The sequence below is a fragment of the Oncorhynchus keta genome, unplaced genomic scaffold (assembly GCF_023373465.1).
Source record: "Oncorhynchus keta strain PuntledgeMale-10-30-2019 unplaced genomic scaffold, Oket_V2 Un_contig_24616_pilon_pilon, whole genome shotgun sequence".
Classification (NCBI taxonomy): Eukaryota; Metazoa; Chordata; class Actinopteri; order Salmoniformes; family Salmonidae; genus Oncorhynchus; species Oncorhynchus keta.
The window spans coordinates 77,501-92,704 of record NW_026284007.1 but is presented as its reverse complement, the minus strand read 5'-3'; the positions used below and the strand labels follow the sequence as shown (position 1 = coordinate 92,704).

At 47.0% G+C, this 15,204-nt stretch overlaps 1 protein-coding gene across 1 annotated transcript in view; it reads left to right on the top strand.

The window, feature by feature from the left end:
• LOC127922111 (centlein-like) overlaps nt 1–15,204 on the top strand; it is a 108,994-nt gene that overhangs the window by 26,132 nt on the left and 67,658 nt on the right. Inside the window, exons 4-6 of the mRNA XM_052505780.1 lie at nt 5,774–5,874; nt 9,890–9,981; nt 12,010–12,575. Of these exons, the coding sequence (XP_052361740.1) occupies nt 5,774–5,874; nt 9,890–9,981; nt 12,010–12,575 (759 nt within the window). The remainder of the gene's footprint in view (nt 1–5,773; nt 5,875–9,889; nt 9,982–12,009; nt 12,576–15,204) is intronic.

The following is a 15,204-nucleotide window of genomic DNA, read 5'->3' as shown; positions in this document are numbered from 1 at the left end:
GTGTAAGTATGTGTGAGAGTGTGTATGTGTGTGTTGGAGTGTCCGTGTAAGTATGTGTGAGAGTGTGTATGTGTGTGTTGGAGTGTCAGTGTAAGTATGTGTGTGTATGTGTGTGTTGGAGGTTCAGTGTAAGTATGTGTGAGCGTGTGTATGTGTGTGTTGGAGTGTCCGTGTAAGTATGTGTAAGCGTGTGTATGTGTGTGTTGTTGAGTGTCTGTGTAAGTATGTGTGGGTAGAGTCCAGTCAGTGTGCATAGTCACATCGGTAGTGTAAATTCCCTCTGTCATAGCATTGTTTGTTTCCTTTGTTGTCGTTGTGTTTATATCAAACAGATCATAGATTTATTTGTAATCTCACTCTGATCACTGTTTCAATGTATAAACTGGGCTTGCCCTTGGTTTCTTGTGTCGAGGTCTATAGACTCCCCCTGACTCTCCTGATAGCCCTAAAACAGGCATATTTACCCTCCCACGTTTGAAGTGGTCCTGAGAGAAGACTTGACATTTTCCATTGGGACCACTCTACCATCGGTTTGATATCAAATTAGGCAGTCAGCAGGAAATCTTTCTCTCTCTCTCCTTTATTTAATCATCAATTGTTGTTCTCCTCAGACAAAAACCCCCCGTTTCAAATATGGGCTCTCAAACACGAAGCGCACTCTGGAGGAGAATGATTTCAATTGCGAATGAGCAAATAAAGAGGAAAGCCGCCGGAGCGCCGGCCAGGCATTCAGATTGTCCTCTTTGTCGTTGGTGGAGGAGAGGCGGGGCGGGAGCGGGTTGGGCGAGGAATGTTGATTCGCCATGGGTTCATTTTTATCTCCCATCATTATGGTTCTGTCTCTGGTAGTCCTCTGGTTGTCCGCCGCTCGTTAATTGTTGTTAGTGGTCTGTGGGTGAAAGGGAGGGGTTATTTAGGCCCTCGTAAACAGACTAAACACTGGCTACGCGGCGAGCTCCGCGGCAGGCGGCGCCCTCACACTGAAGACGGTACACTCAGTCGACATCAAGGCATAAATTAGGCAGCTATTACTGTTGGATAAAAAGCCTTTAAGATGATTTGTAGGAAGAACTGCGTGGTGAAGAAGCCCCCTCTACTGAGAGTGACCATTACAGACGTGGTGGAGACGTTTGACTCTAATGAAGTTTAATAAAGTTTACCCGGGTTGTCTGCTCTCTCTCTTTCTCTCTGCCATGTATTTTCTCTCTCCTTTCATCTTGATTGCTAAAATGTATTAGAAGTAATGAGTGTATTTTGCCCCCCCCGGACCAGGGAGTTTTAGGGGGAGGGACGCACGGGGCAGACAGACACACACACACACACACAGACACACACACACACACACAAAGAAGACAGAATGTTTTATGTTTGTTTTGATAACCGACCACCAAAGTGCCTCCTTTATTCATTATTTGCTAAATGAATTATTCTTTGAAACTTTGCTGCACACTTACTGGGTAATTATGAGGCAAGCCCAAGCCTGCCTTCTCTCTGGATTGCACCGCGGCCAGCCCACGCTCAGACGGCATGGGAACTAAAGCTGTGCTGTGAAACGTCAACATATAGATAATAAGCACATTTCACAGGACCAAGCTGAGAAAGTATATCTCTACAGTGATATCTACCTGTTTAGTCAGATACTGTGTGTTATGTCACTTTACGACATGCCAAAAGATGTCATAACGCTACACACTGAACAGTAGTATAAACACAGCAGGGTTCAGTCTACTTTTTGTGGTATTTGTATGTTGTAATGACAGATGCCATCATCAGAAGAGATCGTACTTAACAAAAATACTGTTCTTAGGGTCTGAAATGTGAAATCTGGTATTTTAACGCGGCGGGCACAATGGACCTCCTGGAACGTTCTCACTAGTCCACCCCAGCAGTGCCTGAACATGGAGGCCTATTTACCTCCCGTATCAATGCCCCGTGGCTGAGGAGGGAGAGGCGCGCTCCGGCTCCGCTCAGTGACTCACTGCTTCACTGTTGTTGTTGCATTATGGCCTGTGGCCACGAGAACAGAGAGCTGTATGAACTACAACACTTTACTGCTGACAGCGGAGGCTTATCCGTCCTCCCTCCCCGTCCGTACTAGACACAGGCTGTGTCCCAAATGGCATCCTATACCTTATATAGTGCACTACATTGGACCAGAGCCCTATGGGCCCTGGTCAAACGTAGTGCACTTAATAGGAATAGGGTGTAATTTGGTATGGACACACAGACAGACTCTTGCCTTTCTGGGCTTAAAGCTGCAGAGAGAGGGGAATTCCCCTCTGACTCAAAATGATGTCTTTCCTCACCTCTTCTTCAGGGGTACTGACATGCTCTCCTCTCTAGTCATAGAACTTTTTTTTACCCCTCTCTCTCTCTCTTTCTCACTCACTCTTTCTCTTTTCTATGTTTTTATGTGCCAAGCTTGAAATGGGAGAGAGTGAGATGGAGGGAAGGCCTGGCGCGTGAAAAGCACAGCGGTCAAAAGATGATGTACTGCTCTGTGATCCCCGGTGGGTCGGAGCTGGCGGTGTGTGCTCTAAGCTCTGTTAGTCTACTCTAGAGGAACACAGGTAGAGAAAAGATCAAATGACTTGGAATAGATGGCTCAGGGCTCGGCTGGCTCCGATGCTACTACAGTATTCCAGGAGAGAAGGGTTTTAACAAACAGCGTAACAGAGACGTAGAACACAGAGCCGTCATTACCAAGCCCAACGCATCTGTTCCGTCTGTTTTCTTTCATTTTGATGCTAGTGGAGGTGAAAGTGTTTCCCCCCCCCCCCGCTTTCAAGCCTGCTGAGTTTGTATTCTACCTCAGGCGAGGCGTTAGGAGGGAATTGGAGATGGATTTGCTGGCTTTATTTGAACAGAAGAGAAAGGGGAAAAAGGGAGAACAGGATGTGTGATTGACCACAAACATTGTTCTATGACGCTGTCAAGGGTTGGACAGGAAAGCATCTGTTTTTGGATGATTAAAGTCTACCTATCAGTAGTGTTCTGGAGGGCCACTGTAGTGGATCAAGTGTGTCCTTACGCATGTCTGTTTGACCAGGAAACAGAAGTCAATGGCTGCATCTGAAATGGCATCCTATTCACACGGCCAAAAGTAGTTCCCTATATAGGGAATAGGGTGCTATTGTGGACGCCGAAAATATCAGTGGTGAAGCCCAGAAGAGGATATTGTAATGTAGAGAGGAGCAATGAATTACTTCAAGCACCGCGAAATATTGACTTCCGTAGATTTTAGTGGCATGATTTTCCCCACCACTGTCCTATAGCTAAGAGTAGCACATTATGTATCTGATCTCAGAACAACAGGGGGGTTAGCTGTTGTTTCTACTCATTTTACTCTGAGCCGTTCTCCTGTGTGTGGCGGGCTGATAGATACAGACACTCCTCAGGCAACCCTGGTGTTATCCCCTCTTCCTTATGTATTTATTCGAAGAGATATCTAACATCCAACCAGCCTCTCAACCCTCTAGAGAGGGCCACGCTCCCCCTTCACCCCAGGGAACCAAATAGACTGCAAATAAACATCTGTTATTCAAATTGATGCATTCACACTAAGGAATCACACAAGCCTATGAAGCGAGAGGGAGAGGGAAACGGAGAAGGGGGCGAATCGAACGGGAGGGAGTTGGGAGTTAGCAACCTCTCATAAAACAATTATATGCAGTTGACAAAAAAAAAACAGGAATTTGCATCGGGCCTTGGGTCTGTATTTTAATTGAACAACTGTTGGGTCTGAAGAGACCTCCAGTACTGACTGCTGGATTGAGGGCTAATAAAGCTGTGTTCACACCGCAGCCCAGAGGCCTAACGCCACAGCTCACCGCGCTGGAGATGTGAGGTAAATGTTTGGTTGAGAGGGAGAGCAGATACAGTAGAAGGTGATCTAGTTGGGTTGAGGAATAAGACAAGGTTTGCTTAGAGTGCCTCGTAGTACTGTCACCTATGATGTCTTTTTAGGACCTAAGGACAGTCATCTACCGGTAGCTGCCTTCAAGGGAATGTGCCTTGTGTGTGGCGTATTGGGCCACACTCTGACTACATTCATGTATTGGATATGTTTAATATGTCTCCTATATATACTGTTTTTTTACAAGGGTGTCATGGTGGGCAACCAGAAGGTCCCCGGACACAAAACAAAACCCCGTCTGGAATCTAATCCGGCATCACTGAGAGAAACATGTTCATCCTTCAACAAAACAGAGTGTCTTCAATATGAACTTGGGTGTCACGTCGATACGTCCCGGCATCGGACAAGGCATAAAGGAGAAACATTAGAAGGAATTGGGCCGTTCCACACGCGGCAGAGTTGAGTTAATTTGTCCCATTAACGGGCTGTATGGATACATAATAGTATTCCTGGGGCAGTGCTGGGAGCTGGAACCTGCATCGACTGCAGCTCATTTACAGAGGAACATCTATAGTGAAGCAGCGACACGTGTCCATCTGCCTTCTCTCTGTCTCACCCCCCAGAGAGGATCAATAGTGGACTTATTTACACTGTGGGTACGTTAGCCCATTCATCTGTTATTATATCTTATTGTCCAGAAGGAACCTGCAAGTGTTTAGTTAGACAGTGTATACCATGTGTGTCCTGTACATACGACTAATACAACTTGAAACTAGGCCTTGAGTCGCACCGTATTACTGTGGTGAACCCTGAGCCATTTCACTCACCTCAAGCCTGCTAACTAACCTGCCCCCTAACCCAGAACTACTCACATTTTACTGCCAACGACCGGGAAGAACATTTAGCAGTCCATGTTTATGTAAATGAAGACATCATTGGAGGAAGAACGGAACAGAGCGGAATGGACGGAACAGTACAGAACAGAACACTAGAAGGCCGTCACCATGTGTGTTTACTAACAGAACCAGGGTCCAAGCTGACACGACCTCACTAGCCCTCGTATGGCGCTGGTCTGGAGGTGTGTAAGGTTTCATTACTGGACTGTTCCATGCTCCTAGTTGAACCTGTATTATAATAGCCACCAGTCAGTGAAGAAAAGAAAATCAGGTTGAGTGATGCCACTGGAACAGTAACAGTAGTTCACACAGACAGTGCTTCTCTCTCTGGCTTCGCCATCTCCCCGGATGCTTGGGGCTGTGGAGGGAAGGGGCGGGGAACGAGGGTGTGTTTTCAGGTGCGACGGTCTCAGCGGGACCTATACCCGCGTCCTCCGCAGACTTCTTTTTGGTCCTAATAATAACTTGAAAGTGCAAGAGTCTCGAGCATGGCTCCTTTCTTCTTCATTAGCCTTTAGCGGGAATCAAGCTAATCGCAGAGAGTTCATTGGGCTCATACACACGTCTCACACACACACACACACACACACACACACACACACACACACACACACACACACACACACACACACACACACACACACACACACACACACACACACTGTACCTCCTTACCTGGGTTTCATGTTTCTTGTCACTTTGATTTCCACATGAATTAAATCCAGCCTTAATTAGCTAGTATTCCTCTTCATATTAATCATCTCGGTATCGTAGAGGAGGATTTGATGCCACGGTTGTCAGGTTAAAAGTAAAATGGAGTCGTCACGTACAGTCAATGGTTGTAATATGGAATTAGAAGTGGCATTTACAGGAATGTAACAAGATGTTCCCTTTCCTTGGGTCCAGGTGTGTTGAGAGAAGAGGAGGGCAAGTCTGACACAGAAACGGCCCTTCCTGTCACTAAAGTCTTGATGAAAAACGTTGTGTTTTAAGTGTTGTTTTTTGATGTGTGTGGTGGTAGGACTAACCTAGAGGAGGAGCTGGATGTGTTGCGTGTCCAGGCTGCTATGGACCGGGCCACTGTACAGGAGCTGAGGCTGTGTCTTCAGAACGAACAACAAGGTGAGCCTTTTCACTTCCACACCATAGAGTTGGAAAGAAAGCCCACTCAATGTTTGCTGGATTATAATCCATTGGCTGACCTGGGTGGAATTGTGTGACCCTCGTTATAATATTAGAAGTCCCACCCAGTGAAATTATGAATGCATTCAATTGTGCTGTCCATGCTACAAAAGGCTTTGTGGCAAGTGTGCCCTCTATCCAACTCTATGGTCCACACTCTCGTTTAGAGGCTGACTGACAGATCAGAACCCCATCAAGCTGTTTTGCCCCATTTCTCCTTGTCTGAAAGAATGTGTCCTCCATTGGTTTTCATGATCAAGCGTACTGGTGGTATCAAGCAACCCCCCTGGATAGTGTCTTTAGGCTAAACAAGTCAAAGAGGAAACACTGAATGAGGGGTGCTTTTAAAAGCTCATGTTCTAATAATAGTTTTGAATGAAAACACAATTTATAATGTATAAGTACTATCTCTCTATATGTCATGTATATCGAAATATCAAATTACTTTATTCTTGCTATGTAACTACTGTAAAAAATAAATAAAAAAACATATGTAGAATGTGTGTAGAATGTACATGTAACAACAAAATAAAAAGTTGTAAAGGGGGGTGGTGGTGGTGTAAGGTCCCCAGCCAAAAAACACTGAATAACGGCACATATGTTGGTTTAACAGACGTAGGTCGAACATCTGTTAAACGGTAGTGTTCTGACATGCTTGTAATGTTGTACCTCCTCAGCTACTTTTTTGTGGGGGTTGAACACCACATTTTCAGTGGAATTAACAGGACAATTCAATTAAAGCCTGATCAACCTGTTCTAAATTGACTGGGATATCAAAAAGAAGGCATCTTCTTTGCATAGTGCATTCCTCCCCTCCTAATTGTAGAACGTGCATCAATTTGTCTGTGTCCCAAATGGCACCATATTCCCTACATAGTGCACTACCTTTTATCATAGTCATATGTGCTGGTCAAAAGTAGTGCACTATATAGGGAAAAAGGTGCCATTTGGGACTCCGATCTGCATCGCTTTGTCAAATACTGAATAACCTACTACAGTGGCCCTTTTTAATTAACGAGTTCAATAACCAATCTGTTCTCCATCACTTTAATTTACCTGATGATTAATGATGGTGTCTGTCGGCCAAATGCAAAACCAGGGCTACAAAGGATGCCACTAATTAAGATGGCGGATCCCATTGACAATCAATGGCATAATCAGAAAAGCTGAGAGAGACTGGCTTTGAAAGTAATGGTTTAACATTGTATCCTGTCTGTCACCCAATCAACCAAATTCGAGACCTATAATCTCTACCCGGCACCACCTGACTGAAAGCACGGCTACAGCCACAGAATGTTTCTGATTTATACTACTGCCTTTCACTTTATAATAACTGTCTAGAAATATCACAGTTTGGCCCTTTTAAATGAATCCCAAGGATTGATTGTGACTAAAGTGATTATGTAATTGATTGACATACAAGATGTAAATTGAAATTGCTAACTCTGAGGCCAGCTCATCATAAACCAACACTGTAGCAGCTCAAATCAGGCCCTGGCAACACAAACCCAGAGATCCATAGAACACGTTTACAAGCTGCCCCGAATTGACTCTTGCAGAACCCCTCTGACCCGATCAAAGGGAGAGAAAGGTTCAACCAGCAACCCAACCCCCAACCCATCACAACCCAACCCAACCCAACCCCATCACAACCCAACCCCATCACAACCCAACCCCCCAACCCCATCACAACCCAACCCCATCACAACCCATCACAACCCAACCCAAACCCAACCCCATCACCCAAACCCATCACAACCCAACCCAACCCCATCCAACCCAACCCAACCCCATCACAACCCAACCCCATCACAACCCAACCCCATCACAACCCAACCCCATCACAACCCAACCCCATCCAACCCAACCCACCCAAACCCCATCACAACCCAACCCAACCCCATCACAACCCAACCCCCAACCCCATCACAACCCAACCCCATCACAACCCAACCCAACCCCATCACAACCCAACCCAACCCCATCACAACCCAACCCCATCACAACCCAACCCCATCACAACCCAACCCCATCACCCAACCCAACCCCATCAACAACCCAACCCCATCACAACCCAACCCAACCCCATCACAACCCAACCCAACCCCATCACAACCTAACCCAACCCCATCACAACCCCCAACCCCAACCCCAACCCCATCACAACCCAACCCAACCCCATTCACAACCCAACCCAACCCCATCACAACCCAACCCAACCCCATCACAACCCAACCCAACCCAACCCCATCACAACCCAACCCAACCCCATCACAACCCAACCCAACCCCATCACAACCCAACCCAACCCCATCACAACCCAACCCAACCCCTTCACAACCCAACCCAACCCCATCACAACCCAACCCAACGCCATCACAAACCCGCTAATGAAAGCAAACAGATGAAAGACAGCGCTCCGTGGCGGAGACCTTTGTGGCTCGGCCCGTAAGGGGCGGGAGACAGAGGCGCGGAGGAGGAGGTGATGGGGTTGAGAAGACATTTGAGCCGTTAGACTTTAATGAATGCTGTAGCATTGGGACCTCCTCCAAAGCAAAGTGACTAGAGAGCCACTGACTCCCTCCATATCAAGGTACTAGTGCCGAGGTGCCAACTCCCCAGCCACCCCCCAGCCCGGGCGCGAGCGGGATAATTGTCTCCCTATCTGGTTATGTACACAGCGCTGCGCGGCAGCCCTCGCTTATTTGGGCTCTGGTCTGATTGGATGTGACAAGTCGGCGGAGACGAAAGAGACGGCTGATTTGAAGTAACAAACTTCCCTTTCCTTTCATTGGCCATGCAAAGGAGAATGGCGGGAGGAGCAAAGGAGAAGAGTGGATCCACCTCTTTCTTTCCCGTTCTCTCGCTCTCTCCCTCTCGCTCTCTCCCTCCCTCTCGCTCTCTCGCCTCTTTCTCCTGCATCTCACGACAAAAGGTCAACTGACCTGAAAAGTCGAGTGCCTGAATATTTAACATTTTCAACCTTATCTGACAAATGAGTTTCCTTGTACTGCCATGAAAGTTTAACAAGAAGGAGTGAAGGGAGGCGCTAAAGTTTTGTCTTCGTTATTATTTTGCCTCAACCTTTTTATTTAAATTTTTAGGGTCAAAAAAGAGGGTAGTTCCTACACAAAACAGACAAACTCCTATTCCGTTTGTGATTTTTAAATGTATTTATTCTCGCTTGTAGCAGCAGGGGAATCTACTCACATACTTGTTCTTCATCTTCTTCACCGGTGAATGTTAGAAACATAATAATGACTTGTTGAACTGCTCCCAATAAAGGCCGATTTTATTGGTTGGCGAGGCGTTATTCTACTGGGTGGGGATGCATGGTGGGCTACAAAGCAAGCAGGGCAGCCAGGGTTTGTGTGTTCACAGGGGAGTTGAACATTTCTCCACGTTTGTTTAAGATCTCCAGGGGTGGGGGGGGGTTGTGTTTTCACCAATGTCTGCTTTTGATTGAACATCCTAGTGGGATGCTTAGATAAAGTATTATTCGTGGTTCTTGATAAAGACTATGTCCTATGGTTTTAGAATGGAAATGGATATTCTAGGGTAGATTTATTGATTCTAATCCCCGAATATGACAAATCACTTTCTTCAATTGCTCTTTGCGTTGGCATTTTATAATGGTTTTAGATTTCTGAATAATTGCCAAAGTGATATAATTTAGAGCTCTCTTGTCTTGAACTTACACGGAGGACTCAAAGGTTGACAGTCAGACACTGGGAAGTCATGTGTTCTTTTCTGACACTATTTTCAGAAAAGAACAAGTAGCCTACAAGAATAGGCTTACGGCGTGAAAAGAAATCAATTAGACATAATTCATTAAAATTGATTTAATAATCTTTTTTTCCCCTTCCTTTTTCATCTACCTATGTGGCTGGCTGAAAGGAAGCAGACACTTGTCTTGTCTTCGTGTCACAATAACATGCTTTGTCCTCGTTGGCAGAGCTTCTTCACAAAGTGGCCGCTGATCCGGAGGTCAAGAACAGCACTCCCAAAAAGCCCTCTGCCGAGAGAGTGGAGCAGTCGCTGAAGAAGGTACAGTAAAGTGCTCTTTGTCACCACCAATAAAAGAAACCCGGCGAGACAAAAGTCTTCCTCACCACAGTACCTACTAAAGTTATTCCTGGAACACTGAAGTGGGGAGAAATACACGGTCTCGGCTCTTGGACGTTTTAGGTGGAGGTTTTGTTGTTGAGCAGGCATTTTTCCGGTCAAAATAACAATTAGAAAAACATATTTAAAAGTATTCAATGTTTGCTAGTTGTTGCAAAGTCTTTCCTCTGAGAACTACAAAACAACCACAAATAATGTTTTTTAAATGACTTCTTCCCAGGCCCCATCACTCACCGTGAGTGTGATAATCCTCCACAATGACGTTGGTGAAGTGCCGTTCGGGGATGTTAACAGGGGATGTAAAAGCGTGCTCATACGCCCATAACAGTCATGCAGTGGTATGTTGAAGAGGATTGAGAGGGACACAGAGAACTATTTTAACGGGGAATTAAATTGTTCCGGAATCATTTCTAGCAGATGATGCCAAGGCGTCTAGCGCCAACAAATGCCATATGGCGGGCGGTTTAATGGAGACTGTCATGGCATCTATTAAAGAGTGACAGTACCATGTTAGTATAATAACCAACAGGGGTCGGGAGAGGAGGGAGGAAGGAGGATGGGAGGAGAAGAGCAGCACTCATTTATGTTATCCAGACATGGTGGGTAATGGAAAGACGTTTTGGGGAGGCCCGGTGAGGAGCACTGTATGTGTGTGTGCGGGAAATTTGACATGTCTCACTGTAAGGCGATGATCAGGCGGACCGGAAAGCCGCCCTAATTTTGTTTGAATGGCACCGTGCTGCTTAAGCAGAGGGCAGAGCCGTGCCCAATAAAATAGAGATATTGCCTGGGGGTATAGCTACACCCAGCTTGTATCCACTGCTCTGTTTAACCGTTTCCACCAAAGAGACAAAGGGGTGGTCCTGTTTTCAGTGTTTAGTGATAGGTGACTGGTTTTGGGACGAGCAGTCAGATGTCTGTAGCCTCTAGGAGGTGGGCAGCGAGCAGTCAGATGTCTGTAGCCTCTAGGAGGAGGGGGGCTAGCAGTCAGATGTCTGTAGCCTCTAGGAGGAGGGGCGGCTAGCAGTCAGATGTCTGTAGCCTCTAGGAGGAGGGGGGGCTAGCAGTCAGATGTCTGTAGCCTCTAGGAGGAGGGGCGGCTAGCAGTCAGATGTCTGTAGCCTCTAGGAGGTGGGGCGGCTAGCAGTCAGATGTCTGTAGCCTCTCTAGGAGGAGGGGGCTAGCAGTCAGATGTCTGTAGCCTCTAGGAGGAGGGGGGCTAGCAGTCAGATGTCTGTAGCCTCTAGGAGGTGGGGCGGCTAGCAGTCAGATGTATGTAGCCTCTAGGAGGAGGGGGGGCTATCAGTCAGATGTCTGTAGCCTCTAGGAGGGTGGGGCTCAGTCAGAATGGGAGTGTTTACATTTCAGTAATTTAGCAGATGCTCTTATCCAGAGAATAAGAGAATTCGACCCAGCGACCTTTTGGTTACTGGCCCAAAGCTCTTAACCACTAGGCTTCCTGCCGCTATGTTAATGGCCAAATGGTTTGTTTCAACCCTCTAATTTTTTTAAATGTATTTATTTATTTTTTTACCTTCATTTAACCAGGCAAGTAAGTTAAGAACACATTCTTATTTTCAATGACGGCCTGGGAACAGTGGGTTAACTGCCTGTTCAGGGGCAGAACGACAGATTTGTACCTTGTCAGCTCGGGGGTTTGAACTCGCAACCTTCCGGTTACTAGTCCAACGCTCTAACCACTAGGCTACGCTGCCGCCCCTAATACCCTGGCCTGCACAGTTACTGCAAACACAGGTCAGAGTAGAGAGAAACACTGACACTACGCTGTTTTCGCAGTTCAAAGTTGACAGGATTTTTCTTGTTCGTAGCTTATTTTAAGACATTTACAGTGAATAGAAGGTCTGTTACCTCTACATGGCAGAGTACATAGAGTGGTATGACTGGGAGGTTAGTTCTGGTCCTAATGAACACTCAATGATCACCATATAGATAGAACAGTTGGAGAGGAGGACGGTGTCCATGGAGCAGGAGACCGAGAGGCTGAGGGAGGACAACCAGCACCTCCAGGAGGCCAACACAGCTCTAACCCAGGACAAGGAGCACCTCCAGGGCTCCCTGGCCCGCCTCCGCACCCAGGAGGCTGCTCGCGACGAGGCGGCCCATGCCCAGGCACTCGCCCAGGGGGAGAGACACGGCACCGAGGCCCTGGCCCTGGAGACCCAGCTGGAGGGGGCCAGGAGGGAAGCCGGACGCACCCGGCAGCAGCTGCTCCGGCTCAGGCAGGAGCTGGGCATCCTGAGGGCGGCCCGGGACTTCAACAGGAGGCAGAGAGGACCCAAGGCTAACATGCTAACAGGGCTGGCCGCAGCAGCCACAGCAGGAGGAGGAATAAGTGGAGGGGCATTAGCAAACAACAAGGTCAAATTCAAAACAGGCATGTGGCCCAGAGGCCCGGCGCGGCTGCACCGCCACCGAGCGGTTGGCCCCAATCAAGCCATCGGAGGAGGAGGCCGCAGCCCTGCTAGGGACGACTGGGAGGACATAAGCGCGGACAGGTACGACACACACTTTCTCTCTCTCTCTCTCTCTCTCTCTCTCTCTCTCTCTCTCTCTCTCTCTCTCTCTCTCTCTCTCTCTCACCCCTCATTATTTTCTAGGGTGGGGGGGGCTTAGCGGCATCGAGGGGACACCGTGCATATGCAAAGCATAAGCAAATGCGTGATTGAATTTTCAGCGCCTGTCTAGTTGGTATTCAAGAGCCGATGGAGGGAGAGAGAGGGAAAAAAACGACTGTCAGATCCTTTGAAATATCCTGGGACGTCTTGGAGCTTATTGACTGAAATTTGCATGCAAAATTAGCCACCTCTGCACACAGAGTTGAACTGGTGCCAAGAAAGTCTGACACCTGATATGATAAGAGCCCGACACTTGATATGGTAAGGGCCCGACACTTGATATGATAAGGGCCCGACACTTGATATGATAAGGGCCCGACACTTGATATGATAAGGGCCCGACACTTGATATGATAAGGGCCCGACACTTGATATGATAAGAGCCCGACACTTGATATGATAAGGGCCCGACACTTGATATGATAAGAGCCCGACACTTGATATGATAAGAGCCCGACACTTGATATGATAAGAGCCCGACACTTGATATGATAAGGGCCCAACACTTGATATGATAAGAGCCCGACACTTGATATGATAAGGGCCCAACACTTGATATGATAAGGGCCCAACACTTGATATGATAAGGGCCCGACACTTGATTTGATAAGGGCCCAACACTTGATTTGATAAGGGCCCGACACTTGATATGATAAGAGCCCGACACTTGATATGATAAGAGCCCGACACTTGATATGATAAGAGCCCGACACTTGATATGATAAGGGCCCGACACTTGATATGATAAGAGCCCAACACTTGATTTGATAAGGGCCCAACACTTGATATGATAAGGGCCCAACACTTGATTTGATAAGGGCCCGACACTTGATTTGATAAGGGCCCGACACTTGATATGATAAGGGCCCGACACTTGATATGATAAGAGCCCGACACTTGATTTGATAAGGGCCCGACACTTGATATGATAAGGGCCCGACACTTGATATGATAAGGGCCCGACACTTGATATGATAAGGGCCCGACACTTGATATGATAAGGGCCCAACACTTGATATGATAAGGGCCCGACACTTGATATGATAAGGGCCCGACACTTGATATGATAAGGGCCCGACACTTGATATCTTCCTGTGATGCAGTCATGAGGCCTGAGAATTGACAGTTTGGCAGCTTGGTTTAATTTCCGGTCCTTTGCATATTCACCCCTCTCTTGACAGCAACCTAAGACATTCCCAGGCACAGGTTCCCCCCCACCACCCCAACCCCAGTCAGTTCCGTTATCTTGTGACATGTCGATTTAGGATGTGCACAGACGTTTTTTGCTCCCCATACGAACCCCCTCTTATTCCTCTCCTCGCCTTAATTTAGTTAGATACATTTTGAATGACCCTCCTCGGCTCGCTACCAGATGTCTACAAGCTGTTTAACACTCTCCAAATGAACAACCATCTACAGTAATTATTTCATGTATGTTTTATGCTAAAAAGCCACTGAGCTAATGTTTATTGAGTGATGGTTGGGATGATTTGATTTCAAACACCGGCTACCCGCACCGCTGGCTGATGTTCATTTCTCACAGACTCTCTTCCCCCCCTCCAGCAGTAGCCTAGCTTCACTACACACACACACACACACACACACACACACACACACACACACACACACACACACACACACACACACACATACACACACACACACACACACACACATACACACACACACACACACACACACACACACACACACACACACACACACACACACACACACACACACACACACACACACACACACACACACACACACACACACACACACACACACACACACACACATATACTCACACACACACACACACACACACACTCACACACACACACACACACACACACACACACACACACACACACACACACACACACACACACACACACACACACACATATACTTACACACACACACACACACACACACACATACACACACGCATATACACACACACACACACACACACACACACACACACACACACACACACACACACACACACACATACACACACACACACACACACACACACACACACACACACACACATATACACACACACACACACACACACACACGCATATACACACACACACACACACACACACACACACACACACACACACACACACACACACACACACACACACACACACACACACACACACACACACACACACACCTCACCTCTCCCATGACTAATTAATCTCACTGAAACCTTGGTTACTCACATGGGGAAGTTGAAACCTAACAGTGGCTGTATAAACCTATGGCATGTTTCTCCCTTGTCCCTAATGTGTCTAATAAGCAGCCGTAAGATACAGTCTTAACCTAAAAGAGGGACGTAAATACAGATGTCTTAGTTAAGTTACCTGTCAGTTGAGGTGCAGTGCTGTTAAAGCCTTCTGTGTCTCTCATGTCTCAATATTATTATGCCTTTAGGTGCTTGGGAAAATGTGGATTTTCATCCTGCAGAGAATTAGTTAAATACCAA